General features: G+C 37.7%; 2 protein-coding genes across 2 annotated transcripts; both read left to right on the top strand.

Annotated features, from left to right (window-relative positions):
• Positions 1 to 5180: 5180 nt before the first annotated feature.
• Positions 5181 to 9423, top strand: LOC128618718 (hyaluronidase-5-like). The gene is made up of 4 exons (XM_053642517.1): positions 5181 to 5201; positions 7077 to 8049; positions 8210 to 8299; positions 8924 to 9423. The coding sequence occupies exons 2-4, from the start codon at positions 7114 to 7116 to the stop codon at positions 9212 to 9214; spliced, it is 1317 nt and encodes a 438-aa protein (XP_053498492.1). The 5' UTR covers positions 5181 to 5201; positions 7077 to 7113; the 3' UTR covers positions 9215 to 9423.
• Positions 9424 to 13027: 3604 nt separating this feature from the next.
• On the top strand, positions 13028 to 15314 carry LOC128618458 (hyaluronidase-5-like). Its single transcript, XM_053642060.1, has 3 exons — positions 13028 to 13940; positions 14101 to 14190; positions 14815 to 15314. Exons 1-3 carry the CDS (start codon positions 13038 to 13040, stop codon positions 15103 to 15105), a joined length of 1284 nt encoding a protein of 427 aa, XP_053498035.1. The 5' UTR covers positions 13028 to 13037; the 3' UTR covers positions 15106 to 15314.
• The last annotated feature ends 2890 nt before the right edge of the window (positions 15315 to 18204 follow it).

Genomic DNA, 18204 nt, shown 5'->3' with positions numbered 1-18204 from the left:
AAGGCCAATTTCTCAATTCATGTGTTCAAAAATATATAAATAGGCTAAATAAAATAAAATCATAAACCCCATAAACAACAAAATATTTATCTAGTTACAATAAGTGTCTTGCTCAGCAGATCAGGTATGAGAATAAATGGAAATGAAAGTAGAGTAAGAGTTCATGGAACAATTTCAGACGTAGTGCAACTTTGTGCGTTTAGAAAAAAAATGCCAAGGAAATGCAATGGGTTGCGCGTCTGACAATTTTTTTTTTTTTTTTTGCACCAACCAATAAAGTAAATGCTTATTGCATTGGCCAATCGCAGATTAGAATTAGCTATCCGTCATTTTTCCCCCAGCCACCCACAATTATTGATTAAGTTACCGACCAATTAACGGGGTGCCCCAGTCCGGTGACGTTGTTCAGATTGTGCCTACTTGGGGAATTTATAGCAGTAAGATCTTTGCACTCCCTCTAGTGGATGAATAATGAATTGCTAATGACGTAACACGCTTTTTTGAACTTCATATTATATTCTCATATGCCTTTTGATTTATATGAGCTTATACACCCTTAAGGCTTTTTCAAAGGCTATTATTAATGTTTTTGTTGTTGTTTCCCCCCGAGCTTTCCAGATTTTTTTTCATGCTCTCTACATGTTACCTGAAATTTCTTGATCTGTAACAAAACTGTTCACATGTTCTTTTATAAACCACGTTTCCATGGATTTACAAAAAAGTGGGCTATATTTAGTAGAGAGCTGAGTACACGATCGTGTCACTGTCATTGCATTCATTGTGAAATAAACAGTGGGAATAAATTATTTAGAACAGAGCCAATTTGCATCTGTTTCTAATTGATATCAAAAACTTCTTTCTTGCTCTATTGCTTTTGGCCCTGAAGATGAGATTTCCAGTTTGAGAGCAAAGAAATTAAATAAACGGTCAAGATCAACGGCAATTGCACTTCAGTGTAAGTAGTGTGTTAAAAAAAAAGATTCAACTGTTGAATATTTGATTATTTGAAAATGTTAGATGATAATATAAAGAGTACAGAGAAGCCCCTCCCTATGTTGTACAAAAATGACCAAATTTAGGAAGGCCTACACATTTAGAAATGTCAACAAAAACAACAACAAAAAAACTTTCAAAGACCCTGTGAAATTTATTTATTTATTTATTTATTTTTTCCAGCTGAGGAGCCTGATGATAGGTCACTATGATTTACTTTCATATGTTTATTCTATTCTGATTTTTCTACTCAATGTTTATTTTTTTTCTGAGTTTTTTTTCACAACCTATATGAAAAAAAAGCAAACAGATCTACTGTGATGTTGCCCGAGGCATGTTGCTGTGAGTACATTTACATGTTTTCAGTCATTTAAATAGTTAAACTTCCATTGAACTTGTTTTCAAAACTATAGCCACATGATTTAAACATGTGCTAATAACATTATTTTCATGCTGTAAACAAATAAAAAAAAAACTTTACAGCTCTAGCATGCACAAGAGTTGGACTAATAAAGGGTGTTACAGACATACATTTTTTAATCTAATGATTTTTTTTCTTTTTTTGTGATGTGTTTACAGTTCCATCTCCTTCAACATCACAACTGCAGTCACATCAGTCAATTTCAAGGTATACTAAAACAATTATTTTTTTTTTTTTTTTGATAACTACACACACAGATATAGATATTGATCTGAATAATGTTTTTGTGACTTGTTTAAGGAAGTGTGAATGATCCACAATCTCTTCGAGATGGTAACTATTGAATTTAATAATAATTATCATACCGTCAGTTTTATTAATTGTCTCCCAAACAGACTTATGTTGACTTATGGCAGTGTTCATTTTTTTCATTGCTGTAGTTAGTAATGTCATTGATGTTTCAAAACAAATTCTGGACAGAAATCTACAAGTTATTTGAGAGTTTGGAGAGGAGAATCATGCTGAAACTAGACCAAATTCAGGACAATATCACAGCAGCGGTCGGAACAATGCAGAAGTCAATGAGCCAGCCAAGAACCTCTGCCTCTGATCTTACAGAGGTGCTCCAGGTACCCTGTAAGACTGTGGAGGAATTAAAAGAGCTGTGTGATAAGCTGAAAGATGCTGACTTTCAAAAGAAGATGGTATGTGCCACAACACAATCAACATTACTAGTCATTGTTAACCTGAAATAATTTTAAAACAATTTACTCTTGTGATTAATTGCTAATTGTTGTTGTGTGTAGATTCATTATCTGTGTCTTCAGAGTGGAGGCAGCTTAGGAGATAGAATTAGGAGGATGCTGAAAAAAATTGGAGATAATTCCTTATGGAAACATGAAAGTTACAATGGGAGAAAGGGAAAACGTAAATTTCAGCAGCTCATAATCAATGATGCCATCATATGTAAGTTTCAAAACTTGCCACTAATGACTTCTAATTTGTATATGCCAATCCCCAAGATCTCAAAAATTATTTGGAATGCAAATAGGTTGTAAGTAAGAATGTACATGGTAAATGTAAAAGTTGTTAATTCTCAGTACATAAATATTCATACATGGTCTATTATGAAAACAAGAGTAATGTTGATGCTTTTTGAATAGTACTTTAGTCTGAGTTATAGTTTTAATAACTGTGATCGCTGTATTGAATCAAGGTGACTGCAGTAAGGCATACCCACACCAAAAATCCCAGAGTGTGGAGGAAATGATTGCTGTGACCCTAAAACATGCCCCAGATCATGCAAAAACAGCAAATCAGGCGAGTGCATTATAACATTTAATTCTAGCAGTTATAAACAATAAGCCAAAAAAAACATTTATTATTCTCACACTGACGGACGGATGGAAAGAGACAGACAGACAGATAGCTAGAAGGACAGACAGAGAGTTAGATAAATAGATAGATAGATAGATAGATAGATAGATATACAACAGATTAATTTATACCTGTTTTTCAGCATTATAGCTTTGGGTCACACACTTTGATCTGGATGATCAAACGCATAATGGATTTCCAAATATCGTGTGTAATTAACAAAATGTTTCTTTAGCTTTACGCTTTATGTAACAACTCTCCAAATTTATGCTGTAGACAATAATATCAGAACAATATCAAAGTACATAAAATAACATAATTCAATTTACATTACTTGATGTCACAGTAAAACATGAATACATGGCATTTTCACATGCTGAGTTCATGATCTCTGATCTGTGACTGAGATGCCAGTGTAACAAGGTCGTCCTCGAAACAACACTAGATTATGAGCTCATAATCAAGTCATTTTTATTTTTTAAGCTTACGTGGCTTCGTCTCTAAAGAGATCGAGCAATAGCTATATTTTAGTATTTGCTTTTACACTACACACACTGCATAAGTGGGTGACGTCATTGTTTTGACTTAAAACATGTAGATAGCAGAACATTTTACATATATAGGCTGTAAATTTGGTTGGTGAGGGAGAAAGGATCAAGTGAACTGCTTTGGAACAATTATGTCACCCACCTAACCAGTTGATCCATATGAAAAGCGTAAATGCGCGCGTAATCGAGTGAAAAAGTTGCACATAATTAACAAAGAGTTTCGCTTTAAGCTACACACAATATCACAATAACATCAAAGATCCTAATAAAAACAATCAATATATGTCATGAGATAACTTACATTACTTGATGTCACAGTAAAACAAGTATAGAGGGTATTTTTCGTACAGTGAGTACATGATCTCTAAGCTGTGCCTGAGATGCGTGTGTGACGAAGTCGCCATGCAAACGAAGTTACTTTATGAGTTACATTATGAGCTCTTGTGTAGAGCTTGAGCAGTATGATGTTTGCATTTACACATATGCACAATGGGTAACAACTATCCAAATTCACCCGTTTTAACATCTGAGTAAATGTTCACACCAATAATGATGATATAAACAGGTACGAATTAAAATATTAGGTTAAAAAGAGACTTGGGTGAAGGCTTTTCAGTTTTAACCACAGCTGACAACCAGACACACGCGCGCACACACGGAAAGAGCACAGCACCTGTACAATTGTTCAATTAAAATAAATGTACTTTGTTCCTTACAGTTTCTCACATGTCTGTTTTCTCTGGTTAGCCGAAAGGTAAAATAAAACGACGTTCAGAGGACTTTAACCGAAAGTCCTCTAAGCGTCCCAAATGGCCGCTGGACGTCCTGTCAACGTCCCCTTGAATGTCCTTATGACGTCATTGCGGACGTCCACAGGACGTCAAGTGGACCCTACACATGGGCGTTCGGGGGACGGTCGCAGAGGCTATTTAGGGGACGCTCTGGAGACCTTTTTTGTCAGCTGGGGAGTATTTTATATATTCAAAGAAATCCATGAGTACTAATTACATTGTGTATTGTTTTATAAATATATATTGTGAATTTGTTTTTAGATGAAAATTTCTGCATATTTCCCCACAGTTCACGAGAAAAGGAAGCGATACCCATGTTGCACACAATCTGGACATTTATAAATATTTAGTTAATTTGTTTATTTCCCCCCGAAATTGTAGTCACCTACGGAAGCCCTAAGCGTCCATGCATTATTAAATATTATTTTCTGTTGTTTTCTCGTGATCTTGACATAACAAGAAGTTGTTTTCTCACGATGTAATTTTATCCCGAGAAAGTCTCGCCCTTTGTGAATGGGACTGGTTTTACATGCATGTTGGCATCATCTCCATCATGAATGTAATAACTGCCCGCTGTAGAGATGGACTTTATCTCCACATTACGAGACAGGGGTGTGTGTCCCCTTCTCAAGTGTCGGCCACTAATGTAGAAGTCGTCAATCCTGCAGGGATGAGGTGAGTGTGTGTGTGCATGCATCACCCCGATTCAATAAACACAAAAAGCCAATCGGATTTTTCCATTGGCTTTTAGATTACTGCAGAAATAAACACTGTGACCAACAAAAGTTCATGATTTCTACATGTTTCGTTCACTAAGATAATCTTTGCAAATGAACACAACTTTTATGATTTTTGAAGCCTAAATATAATCGCCAGAAGTAAAAGCTAATGTTAGGCTCTAAACGAACTACACCACGGTCGCATGACTTCAACGTCACCACCGCGACGATTCCGACAACTCTTTCAATCTTTTTTTTTAACAATATAATTGGAAAATACTATAAATTGATACATCAAGATGGAAAGTTTGAGTGCAAGAGTGTGAATATAAACACAGTGAGGCTGTAGTAGGTGAGTATTTGCTGCGTGATGACGTTTAATTTCCCCGGCAACCTCTGTAGTCCCATTTAGCCACTTGTTAGCAACCGCCTTTTTCAATGTAAAAAAATATTTTTTTAAATTTTATATATATAATATATATATATATAAAATCCTGAGTGGGGTATTACTGATGTATTTTATATCGTAGTATAAAACGTGAACATATCTTGAGCTTGTGTTAAATACAGACCTTATTTCAGGCATTTAACCAAAAAACCCATCCAATAAACCCATTGACTTCGGGATGATTGATGTCCAGTACACAGGAAAAATAAGATCACGAGAAAACAAATTTTGTTATGTCTAGATCACAAGAAAAAAATAATAATAATTGCATGGCAAAGAAAAAAATTAATAATGGGTGGCGGTTTAGAGCTTCCGTAGTCACCTGAGCTTAACAGTGACATTGCACCATCTGCAGAAACAGGAGGTTGGTCGAGTGCTGGATGTCTGATTTTATTTTCTTGGTAAGTTTGTGTGTTTCATCTGTAATCTGAGAAAATGGCCTTAACCTGATAGTTGGTTGCTCAAGTCAAGTCTTGTGTACAAAAAGTTATTTATTATAGAATACAGATTAACATTAACCCACTAATTGGTACAAGAAACCATAAAGTCTTAAAGGCTCAGCAAAAGCTAATGTTTGTGTTGTTTACTGCTGAAAAAGCCACTTGCTACCGTGTTTGCAGTCTTATTTGCTATGAATAAACTGTCCATGAGAAAATTTAAATTAACTACTAGGACAGGTAATCTTATTTTCATTATCTTTAGACTTTAATACTAAAGATTGAACTGTTTAGTTATGTGGGCAGTCATTAAATTACAGTATCATATGATTCATGTGTTGAAGCATTTCAACAAGTGTTTAAATCCATAAAATTAGCAATTATGGAATGATTGATGTTTGTTTGTTTGTTTGTTTGTTTGTTTGTTTGTTTTAAATTGAGTTTCTGTGTGGTGTGCTACATTTTTACTGGGTGTAAGGTAGAAGAAGGAAAAAAAATCCTTCAGGTTGATTGAATTGGCCTTTATAATGACTGCTACAGCTTGTATAAAGTGTCACAGTTTTTATTCACATATGCCACAGTAAATATCACAATGTTTCCAGAAAACTTCACCATGCAACCATTAAGTTTTCACTTGAAAGCTGGCTGAAGCACACCACCATAGACGCACGCAACATGCACACTAGTTTGTGGACACCTGATCATCACACACATGTGATTTTTGAAAATCCCATTCCAGATTTAGTCCACGTTGCTCTCATAGTAACCTCTGCTCTTCTGGGAAGGCTTTCCTCTAGATGTTGGAATGTGGCTGTGGGGATTTGTGCTCAGTCAACTACTAGAGCATTAGTGAGGTCAGGTGCTGATGTCCAGAGTAAAGTCCACTGTGTTGAATTAACACCTACAGTGTTCATTCGTGTCCAGTTGGACACAAATGAACACTGAAAGAGTTCATCCAACATTGTGGATTTTGCTGTGTTGGCTGAGGAGGCCTGGGGTGCAATCAGCGTTCCAGTTTATCCCAGTGGTTTTCAGTGGGGTTGAGGTGCAGGACACTTGAGTTCTTCCACTCTAACCTTGGTAAACCATGTCTTCATGGATATTGCCTTTTGTACAGGGGCATTGTCATGCTGGAACATGTTCCAGTGTTAAAGGGAAACTGTAATGCTACAGCATATAAAGACATTCTAGACAAGTGTGTGCTTCCAACCTTGTGGAAAAGTTAGGGCAAGGCTCACATATGGGGGTAATGTTCAGGTGTTCACATACATTTGGCCATATAGTGTATACAGAAATGTCTAACCATATTATATTTTATTGAGTTTTTACAATATTTTCTTAGGTTTAATTTCTAACGAGGAATAAGCACCAGAAAATCCATGGCGGGCCTCACTCCGTTCACAAGAAGATATATGCAGCAACTACCTTTCCTCATCCTTTTGAACCTGGCTGGGTTATACTTTTCAGCAGCTCTTCCACCAACTAAAGCTCCAATTTTTGGTAAGCCGTTTGTGGTCATTTGGAATGCTCCCATCGACAAATGCGATAAACTGCAGATCCCCCTGGACTTTGGTGTGTTTCATGCCATCACCACACCTCAGCAGGTGCCTGACCAAGTCCTGACCCTCATGTATAGTAGCAGATTGGGGCTTTTTCCTTATATTGACCTCTACAATTTCACACAGTACAATGGTGGCATTCCACAAAAGGGAAACTTAACTGCCAGTCTGCAGAAAGCTAAAAAAGAGTTCAACCAGTACATTCCATCATCTGCACCTGGCCTGGCTGTCCTTGACTGGGAGGAGTGGTTTCCTTTGTTTGATCGAAATGCAGACTTAAGAGAGATCTATAAGGCAGTGTCCATAAACTACACCCTTCAGCAGAATCCCTCCCTTACAAGCAACCAAGCTACATTTATAGCCAAAGAGCAATTTGAGAAAGCTGCCAGAAGTTTCTTGGAAGAAACATTGCAGTTAGGAATCTCACAAAGACCAAATATTCTCTGGGGCTTTTATTTGTTCCCTGACTGCTACAACTACGATTTTTTGAACCCAAACTACACAGGAAAATGTCCTCAGAGTGCAAATATATTAAATGACAAACTTCATTGGTTGTGGCAGGCAAGTACTGCATTCTTTCCATCAGCATACATGCCACTTTCTGTAAGTAAAACCCAGAAAGCAGCTCTGTTTGTTCGACACAAGGTGCTAGAAGCAATGAGAGTGGCAGAGTCGTCACACCGGCCCTACATTGCTCCCATTTATTTGTATCTGCAACTCCTTTTGCGGGATCAAAAGGGCATGTACAAGTCAGAGGTAAGTAGTCTGTTTATACAGTATCTTCAACATGCATAATAAATTCATTCAGGGCTGCATGTCTTCCAAGCATGTTTAGTAGTTTGTTTGTTTTTCTAGTAAACTACATGTTTCTGACCTCTACAAACAATATATTGGCTAATTAGTTTGTTCTGTGCAGGCTGACCTGATTCGGAGTATTGGCGAGAGTGCAGCTCTGGGAGCCGCTGGATGTTTACTGTGGGGCTCTAGCTATTATTTTAAAGACAAGGTAATACTTTGAGTTTTTATAAATCATATTATTGGCTCATTTCAGTTGGGTTGCAAACAATGTAGCATTATGAAGGATGATGAGTGCTGTGTATTATATATTTTAAAAATCTACTATTCGAGTGGTTAACTTTATTATAGTTATACTTGATAATACACAGTTTTCTTCACTGTATTCAGTCCATAAGATTGATCTTACTATCCCACACTGGTGTTTCAATTCCAGTACATTTGCATTCATTCAGTTAGCAGATGCTTTTATCCAAAGCGACTTACTACATAGTACTGTTTAAAAAAAATCCTGATCTTCACATAACTGCACATTTGAGGGGTTTTTTTTTCTCTTTTAAATCTGACTCAACCCTTCAGCTACAATAATGAACACTATGCTTAATGAGGTTGAGGTGGCTCTGTAGGTGCAGGGGAAATACCAAAATGTACACTGCAGGAGCATCTATGACCTTGATTAAGAAAAAGTATGCAATTTACTAAAGGAGGCAAATATTTGAGTTTTTAAAAATATTTTTTAAATTATTCATAATGTATTGTTGCCTGTGTTGTCATCTGTTAGAGCCTTAGGTGATGTTGAATAATACTTTGCATATAATCCAAGCTTTCTTTCCAGGAATCATGCGCATCCCTTTCTACATACTTGTCTAACACAGTAAATAAGTATGTTGTCAATGTTACAACTGCAGCTGAACTGTGCAGTGACGTGCTGTGTCAAGGTAATGGCCGATGTGTCCGTCAAAGCTATGATTCAGATGACTACCTACACCTCAACATAAACAGCTTTGTTATAGAGAAGATTGATGGAATGTATAAAGTCTTTGGGCAACTTTCCAATAATGACCTCATCGACTGGGCTAACAAGTTCACCTGTCAGTGCTATGAGGACAGAAAATGCATGGCTTAATTTGAATGTTTTATCCAGCAAGAGTATCATTCATAAAATTAATGACAATTGACATTGTTCTACACTGCAAAACTTTGCTGTTTGATTATAACTTCTCTTCAGATGATTAATATAAGAAAACCTTTCAGAACATTCCTTTCTACCATTTATATATATTTACACAAGTTTCTTATTTCTTGGTACTGTGTTGCTTGAACAAGTAAAAGCTCTGAAACAGATACACACTTTCATTTGTCCTGTTCTTTGGCATGTTAACATTTGCCACACACTCTCTCTAGAAGACTAAATAACTGTAATGTTGTTTCATGTCACGCTGCCTTCAGAGTGCTCATAATCTTCAAACTGACCTTGGTGTCAAAATATTTCATACTTGATATTCTCTCTCGCTCTCTATCTATGAAGCAGGCTTTGTTGCCTTTTTTTTTTATTATTGATGGTGTTTACAATTAGTCACACTAACTCAGGACAACATTAACTGTGAATTATTGTGATTTTTTAAAAATCTCTATTGATGGTTAAATGAAGTGGAGCACAAAAACCTGCATACTCATCATCTTACAGCTTTTTGCAACCGCTAACAACCATCCGTCAATACTAAAACCACTTTTTCAAAACTGTTTATACAGTCTGCATTATCAACATGCCTCTTGGCCAAACAGTTAATCTCACCGTTCGACCTTAACACTGGCAAGAATTCTCACTCAGAAAGCAAACATTGTCACCCATAACACTGACAACAGTGAGCATTACAGTACATAAATGATGAACTTTTATCTTTTGAAGTTTGAATACTTTTTCACATAAATCAGTATTTCATTACAGAATAAGAATAACGCCTTTTCACTTCATTGACTGTACTAAAGTGTATGTAACAAGAATAAAATAATAAATGCAGCAGTTTGCTTCAATATCCTTTATTCTTTTGATTTCTTTGCATATAGTAACTTATTACTATTTGTTGAAAAACAAATTCCTGAAATTCCAGGGCTGCAATAATAAAAAACAAAACACATCAACATGTACAATATAATCACTCATCCTGTACAGTACTGTGAGGGTTCTAGTTCTCCCTCTCCTGCATTTGGCCACAAATTCTCATCAATGTCACATCTTATGTCTTCTCTGGTGATGCATCTTGGAAAGTATCTTCTAGAATGATCCAACCCTGGCAGTCTTCAGGAGAACTCTCTCCACACCCTGCATTCATGGCATCCAGTAAGGACATCTGCTTATGTGGATGGTGGTCATAAGCCTTCCACCTCCACGCAGAGAAAAAGTCCTCTATGGGGTTTGGGAAGGGGGAGTATGGAGACAGGAATAGTACTGACATCCTGGTATGTATGGAAGTGTCGACACCTCAAGTTTCGGACACTAATGTGGAAGTCGTCAATCCTGCAGGGATGAGGTGTGTGTGTGTGTGTGTGTGTGTGTGTGTGTGTGTGTGTGTGTGTGTGCATGCATCGCCCCGATTCCCTAAACACAAAAAGCCAATAGGATTTTTCCATTGGCTTTTAGATTACTGCAGAAATAAACACTGACCAACAAAAGTTCATGATTTCTACATGTTTTGTTCGTTAGAATTATCTTTGCAAATGAACACAACTTTTATGAATTTTGAAGCCTAAATATAATCGCCAGAAGTAAAAGCTAATGTTAGGCTCTAAACGAACTACACCACAGTCGCATGACTTCAACGTCACCACCGCTATGATTCCGACAACTCTTTCAATCTTTTTTTTTTTTTTAAACAGTATAATTGGAAAATACTATAAATTGATACGTCAAGATGGAAAGTTTGAGTGCGAAAGTGTGAATATAAACACAGTGAGGCTGTAGTAGGTGAGTATTTGCTGCGTGATGACGTTTAATTTCCCCGACAACCTCTGTAGTCCCATTTAGCCACTTGTTAGCAACCGCCTTTTTCAAGACATGTAAAAGCTTCTTTTTTTTGTTTTTGTTTTTTTTCAAATTCTGAGTGGGGTATTACTGATGTATTTTATATCGTAGTATAAAACGTGAACATATCTTGAGCTTGTGTTAAACACAGACCTTATTTCCGGCATTTAACCAAAAAACCCATCCAATAAACCCATTGACTTCAGGATGATTGATGTCCAGTACACAGGAAAAATAAGATCATGAGAAAACAACTTTTGTTATGTCGAGATCACGAGAAAACAAATTTTGTTATGTTAAGATCACGCAAAAACAACTTTTGTTATGTCTAGATCATGAGAAAAAAATTAATAATGCATGGCAAAGAAAAAAATTAATAATGGGTGGCCGTTTAGGGCTTCTGTAGTCACCTCAGCTTAACAGTGACATTGCACCATCTGCAGAAACAGGAGGTTGGTCGAGTGCTGGATGTCTGATTTTATTTTCTTGGTAAGTTTGTGTGTTTCATCTGTAATCTGAGAAAATGGCCTTAACCTGATAGTTGGTTGCTCAAGTCAAGTCTTGTGTACAAAAAGTTATTTATTATAGAATACAGGTTAACATTGACCCACTAACTGGTACAAGAAACCATAAACTCTTAAAGGCTCAGCAAAAGCTAATGTTTCTGTGTTGTTTACTGCTGAAAAAGCCACTTGCTACTGTGTTTGCAGTCTTATTTGCTATGAATAATCTGTCCAGGAGAAAATTTAAATTAACTACTAGGACAGGTAATCTTATTTTCATTATCTTTAGACTTTAATACTAAAGATTGAACTGTTTAGTTACGTGGGCAGTCATTAAATTACAGTATCATATGATTCATGTGTTGAAGCATTTCAACAAGTGTTTAAATCCGTAAAACTGGCAATCATGGAATCATGGAATGATTGATGTTTGTTTGTTTGTTTGTTTTAAATTGAGTTTCTATGTGGTGTGCTACATTTTTACTGGGTGTAAGTTAGAAGAAGGAAAAGAATCCTTCAGGTTGATTGAATTGGCCTTTATAATGACTGCTACAGCTTGTATAAAGCGTCACTGTTTTTATTCACATATGCCACAGTAAATATCACAATGTTTCCAGAAAACTTCACCATGCAACCATTAAGTTTTCACTTGAAAGCTGGCTGAAGCACACCACCATAGACGCACGCAACATGCACACTAGTTTGTGGACACCTGATCGTCACACACGTGATTTTTGAAAATCCCATTCCAGATTTAGTCCACATTGCTCTCATAGTAACCTCTGCTCTTCTGGGAAGGCTTTCCTCTAGATGTTGGAATGTGGCTGTGGGGATTTGTGCTCAGTCAACTACTAGAGCATTAGTGAGATCAGGTACTGATGTCCAGAGTAAAGTCCACAGTATTGAATTAACACCTACAGTGTTCATTCGTGTCCAACTGGACACGAATGAACACTGAAAGAGTTCATCCAACATTGTGGATTTTGCTGTGTTGGGTGAGGAGGCCTGGGGTGCAATCAGCATTCCAGTTTATCCCAGTGGTTTTCAGTGGGGTTGAGGTGCAGGACACTTGAGTTCTTCCACTCTAACCTTGGTAAACCATGTCTTCATGGATATTGCCTTTTGTACAGGGGCATTGTCATGCTGGAACATGTTCCAGTGTTAAAGGGAAACTGTAATGCTACAGTATATAAAGACATTCTAGACAAGTGTGTGCTTCCAACCTTGTGGAAAAGTTAGGGCAAGGCCCACATATGGGGTAATGGTCAGGTGTCCACATACATTTGGCCATATAGTGTATACAGAAATGTCTAACCATATTATATTTTATTGAGTTTTTACAATATTTTCTTAGGTTTAATTTCTAACGAGGAATAAGCACAAGAAAATCCATGGCGGGCCTCACTCCGTTCACAAGAAGATATATGCAGCAACTACCTTTCCTCATCCTTTTGAACCTGGCTGGGTTATACTTTTCAGCAGCTCTTCCACCAACTAAAGCTCCAATTTTTGGTAAGCCGTTTGTGGTCATTTGGAATGCTCCCATCGACAAATGCGATAAACTGCAGATCCCCCTGGACTTTGGTGGGTTTCATGCCATCACCACACCTCAGCAGGTGCCTGACCAAGTCCTGACCCTCATGTATAGTAGCAAATGGGGGCTTTTTCCTTATATTGACCTCTACAATTTCACACAGTACAATGGTGGCATTCCACAAAAGGGAAACTTAACTGCCAGTCTGCAGAAAGCTAAAAAAGAGTTCAACCAGTACATTCCATCATCTGCACCTGGCCTGGCTGTCCTTGACTGGGAGGAGTGGTTTCCTTTGTTTGATCGAAATGCAGACTTAAGAGAGATCTATAAGGCAGTGTCCATAAACTACACCCTTCAGCAGAATCCCTCCCTTACAAGCAACCAAGCTACATTTATAGCCAAAGAGCAATTTGAGAAAGCTGCCAGAAGTTTCTTGGAAGAAACATTGCAGTTAGGAATCTCACAAAGACCAAATATTCTCTGGGGCATTTATTTGTTCCCTGACTGCTACAACTACGATTTTTTGAACACAAACTACACAGGAAAATGTCCTCAGAGTGCAAATATAGTAAATGACAAACTTCAGTGGTTGTGGCAGGCAAGTACTGCATTCTTTCCATCAGCATACATGCCACTTTCTGTAAGTAAAACCCAGAAAGCAGCTCTGTTTGTTCGACACAAGGTGCTAGAAGCAATGAGAGTGGCAGAGTCGTCACACCGGCCCTACATTGCTCCCATTTATTTGTATCTGCAACTCCTTTTGCGGGATCAAAAGGGCATGTACAAGTCAGAGGTAAGTAGTCTGTTTATACAGTATCTTCAACATGCATAATAAATTCATTCAGGGCTGCATGTCTTCCAAGCATGTTTAGTAGTTTGTTTGTTTTTCTAGTAAACGACATGTTTCTGACCTCTACAAACAATATATTGGCTAATTAGTTTGTTCTGTGCAGGCTGACCTGATTCGGAGTATTGGCGAGAGTGCAGCTCTGGGAGCCGCTGGATGTTTACTGTGGGGCTCTAGCTATTATTTTAAAGACACGGTAATACTTTGTGTTTTTATAAATCATATTATTGGCTCATTCCAGTTGGGTTGCCAACAATGTAGCATTATGAAGGATGATGAGTGCTGTGTATTATATATTTTAAAAATCTACTAATCGAGTGGTTAACTTTATTATAGTTATACTTGATAATACACAGTTTTCTTCACTGTATTCAGTCCATAAGATTGATCTTACTATCCCACACTGGTGTTTCAATTCCAGTACATTTGCATTCATTCAGTTAGCAGATGCTTTTATCCAAAGCGACTTACTACATAGTACTGTTTTAAAAAAATCCTGATCTTCACATAACTGCACATTTGAGGGGGTTTTTTTTCTCTTTTAAATCTGACTCAACCCTTCAGCTACAATAATGAACACTATGCTTAATGAGGTTGAGGTGGCTCTGTAGGTGCAGGGGAAATACCAAAATGTACACTGCAGGAGCATCTATGACCTTGATTAAGAAAAAGTATGCAATTTACTAAAGGAGGCAAATATTTGAGTTTTTAAAAATATTTTTTAAATTATTCATAATGTATTGTTGCCTGTGTTGTCATCTGTTAGAGCCTTAGGTGATGTTGAATAATACTTTGCATATAATCCAAGCTTTCTTTCCAGGAATCATGCGCATCCCTTTCTACATACTTGTCTAACACAGCAAATAAGTATGTTGTCAATGTTACAACTGCAGCTGAACTGTGCAGTGACGTGCTGTGTCAAGGTAATGGCCGATGTGTCCGTCAAAGCTATGATTCAGATGACTACCTACACCTCAACATAAACAGCTTTGTTATAGAGAAGATTGATGGAATGTATAAAGTCTTTGGGCAACTTTCCAATAATGACCTCATCGACTGGGCTAACAAGTTCACCTGTCAGTGCTATGAGGACAGAAAATGCATGGCTTAATTTGAATGTTTTATCCAGCAAGAGTATCATTCATAAAATTAATGACAATTGACATTGTTCTACACTGCAAAACTTTGCTGTTTGATTATAACTTCTCTTCAGATGATTAATATAAGAAAACCTTTCAGAACATTCCTTTCTACCATTTATATATATTTACACAAGTTTCTTATTTCTTGGTACTGTGTTGCTTGAACAAGTAAAAGCTCTGAAACAGATACACACTTTCATTTGTCCTGTTCTTTGGCATGTTAACATTTGCCACACACTCTCTCTAGAAGACTAAATAACTGTAATGTTGTTTCATGTCACGCTGCCTTCAGAGTGCTCATAATCTTCAAACTGACCTTGGTGTCAAAATATTTCATACTTGATATTCTCTCTCGCTCTCTATCTATGAAGCAGGCTTTGTTGCCTTTTTTATTATTGATGGTGTTTACAATTAGTCACACTAACTCAGGACAACATTAACTGTGAATTATTGTGAATTTTTAAAAATCTCTATTGATGGTTAAATGAAGTGGAGCACAAAAACCTGCATACTCATCATCTTACAGCTTTTTGCAACCGCTAACAACCATCCGTCAATACTAAAACCACTTTTTCAAAACTGTTTATACAGTCTGCATTATCAACATGCCTCTTGGCCAAACAGTTAATCTCACCGTTCGACCTTAACACTGGCAAGAATTCTCACTCAGAATGCAAACATTGTCACCCATAACACTGACAACAGTGAGCATTACAGTACATAAATGATGAACTTTTATCTTTGAAGTTTGAATACTTTTTCACATAAATCAGTATTTCATTACAGAATAAGAATAACGCCTTTTCACTTCATTGACTGTACTAAAGTGTATGTAACAAGAATAAAATAATAAATGCAGCAGTTTGCTTCAATATCCTTTATTCTTTTGATTTCTTTGCATATAGTAACTTATTACTATTTGTTGAAAAACAAATTCCTGAAATTCCAGGGCTGCAATAATAAAAAACAAAACACATCAACATGTACAATATAATCACTCATCCTGTACAGTACTGTGAGGGTTCTAGTTCTCCCTCTCCTGCATTTGGCCACAAATTCTCATCAATGTCACATCTTATGTCTTCTCTGGTGATGCATCTTGGAAAGTATCTTCTAGAATGTCTAATCCAACCCTGGCAGTCTTCAGGAGAACTCTCTCCACACTGCGCATTCATGGCATCCAGTAAGGACATCTGCTCATGTGGATGGTGGTCATAAGCCTTCCACCTCCACGCAGAGAAAAACTCCTCTATGGGGTTTGGGAAGGGGGAGTATGGAGACAGGAATAGTACTGACATCCTGGTATGTATGGAAGTGTCGACACCTCAAGTTTCGGACACTAATGTGGAAGTCGTCAATCCTGCAGGGATGAGGTGTGTGTGTGTGTGTGTGTGTGTGCATGCATCGCCCCGATTCCCTAAACACAAAAAGCCAATAGGATTTTTCCATTGGCTTTTAGATTATTGCAGAAATAAACACTGACCAACAAAAGTTCATGATTTCTACATGTTTCATTCATTAAGATAATCTTCGCAAATGAACACAACTTTTATGATTTTTGAAGCCTAAATATAATCGCTAGAAGTAAAAGCTAATGTTAGGCTCTAAACGAACTACACCACGGTCGCATGACTTCAACGTCACCACCGCGACGATTCCAACAACTCTTTCAATCTTTTTTCTTTAAAAACAATATAATTGGAAAATACTATAAATTGATACATCAAGATGGACACTTTGAGTGCGAGAGTGTGAATATAAACACAGTGAGGCTGTAGTAGGTGAGTTTTTGCTGCATGATGACTTTTAATTTCCCCGACAACCTCTGTAGTCCCATTTAGCCACTTGTTAGCAATCGCCTTTTTCAAGACATGTAAAAGCTTCTTCTTTTCTTTTTTTTTTTTAATCCTGAGTGGGGTATTACTGATGTATTTTACAGTATCTCACAAAAGTGAGTAAACCCCTCAAATTTTTGTAAATATTTGATTATAACTTTTCATGTGACAACACTTAAGAAATGACACTTTGCTACAATGTAAAGTAGTGAGTGTACAGCTTGTGTAACAGTGTAAATTTGCTGTTCCCTCAAAATAACTCAACACACAGCCATTAATGTCTAAACCGCTGGCAACAAAAGTGAGTACACCCCTAAGTGAAAATGTAAAAATTGGGTCCAAAGTGTCAATATTTTGTGTGGCCACCATTATTTTCCAGCACTGCCTTAACCCTCTTGGGGATGGAGTTCACCAGAGCTTCACAGGTTGCCACTGGAGTCCTCTTCCACTCCTCCATGACGACATCACGGAGCTGGTGGATGTTAGAGAGCTTGTGCTCCTCCACCTTCTGTTTGAGGATGCCCCACAGATGCTCAATATTGTTTAGTCCATCACCTTCACCCTCAGCTTCTTTAGCAAGGCAGTGGTTGTCTTGGAGTTGTGTTTGGGGTCGTTATCATGCTGGAATACTGCCCTGCGGCCCAGTCTCTGAAGAGAGGGGATCATGCTCTGCTTCAGTATGTTACAGTACATGATGGCATTCATGGTTCCCTCAATGAACTGTAGCTCCCCAATGCCGGCAGCACTCATGCAGCCCCAGACCATGACACTCCCACCACCATGCTTGACTGTAGGCAAGACACACTTGTCTTTGTACTCCTCACCTGGTTGCCGCCACACACGCTTGACACCATCTGAACCAAATAAATTTATCTTGGTCTCAACAGACCACAGGACATGGTTCCAGTAATCCATGTCCTTAGTCTGCTTGTCTTCAGCAAACTGTTTGCGGGCTTTCTTGTGCATAATCTTTAGAAGAGGCTTCCTTCTGGGACGATAGCCATGCAGACCAATTTGATGCAGTGTGTGGCGTATGGTCTGAGCACTGACAGGCTGACCCCCCCACCCCTTCAACCTCTGCAGCAATGCTGGCAGCACTCATACGTCTATTTCCCAAAGACAACTTCTGGATATGACACTGAGCACGTGCACTCAACTTCTTTGGTCGACCATGGCGAGGCCTGTTCTGAGTGGAACCTGTCCTGTTAAACCGCTGTATGGTCTTGGCCACCG

The sequence above is a fragment of the Ictalurus furcatus genome, chromosome 14 (assembly GCF_023375685.1).
Source record: "Ictalurus furcatus strain D&B chromosome 14, Billie_1.0, whole genome shotgun sequence".
In the NCBI taxonomy this organism is placed as follows: Eukaryota; Metazoa; Chordata; class Actinopteri; order Siluriformes; family Ictaluridae; genus Ictalurus; species Ictalurus furcatus.
The sequence above is the reverse complement of the archived record's forward strand: the minus strand, read 5'-3'. Positions and strand labels throughout refer to the sequence as shown.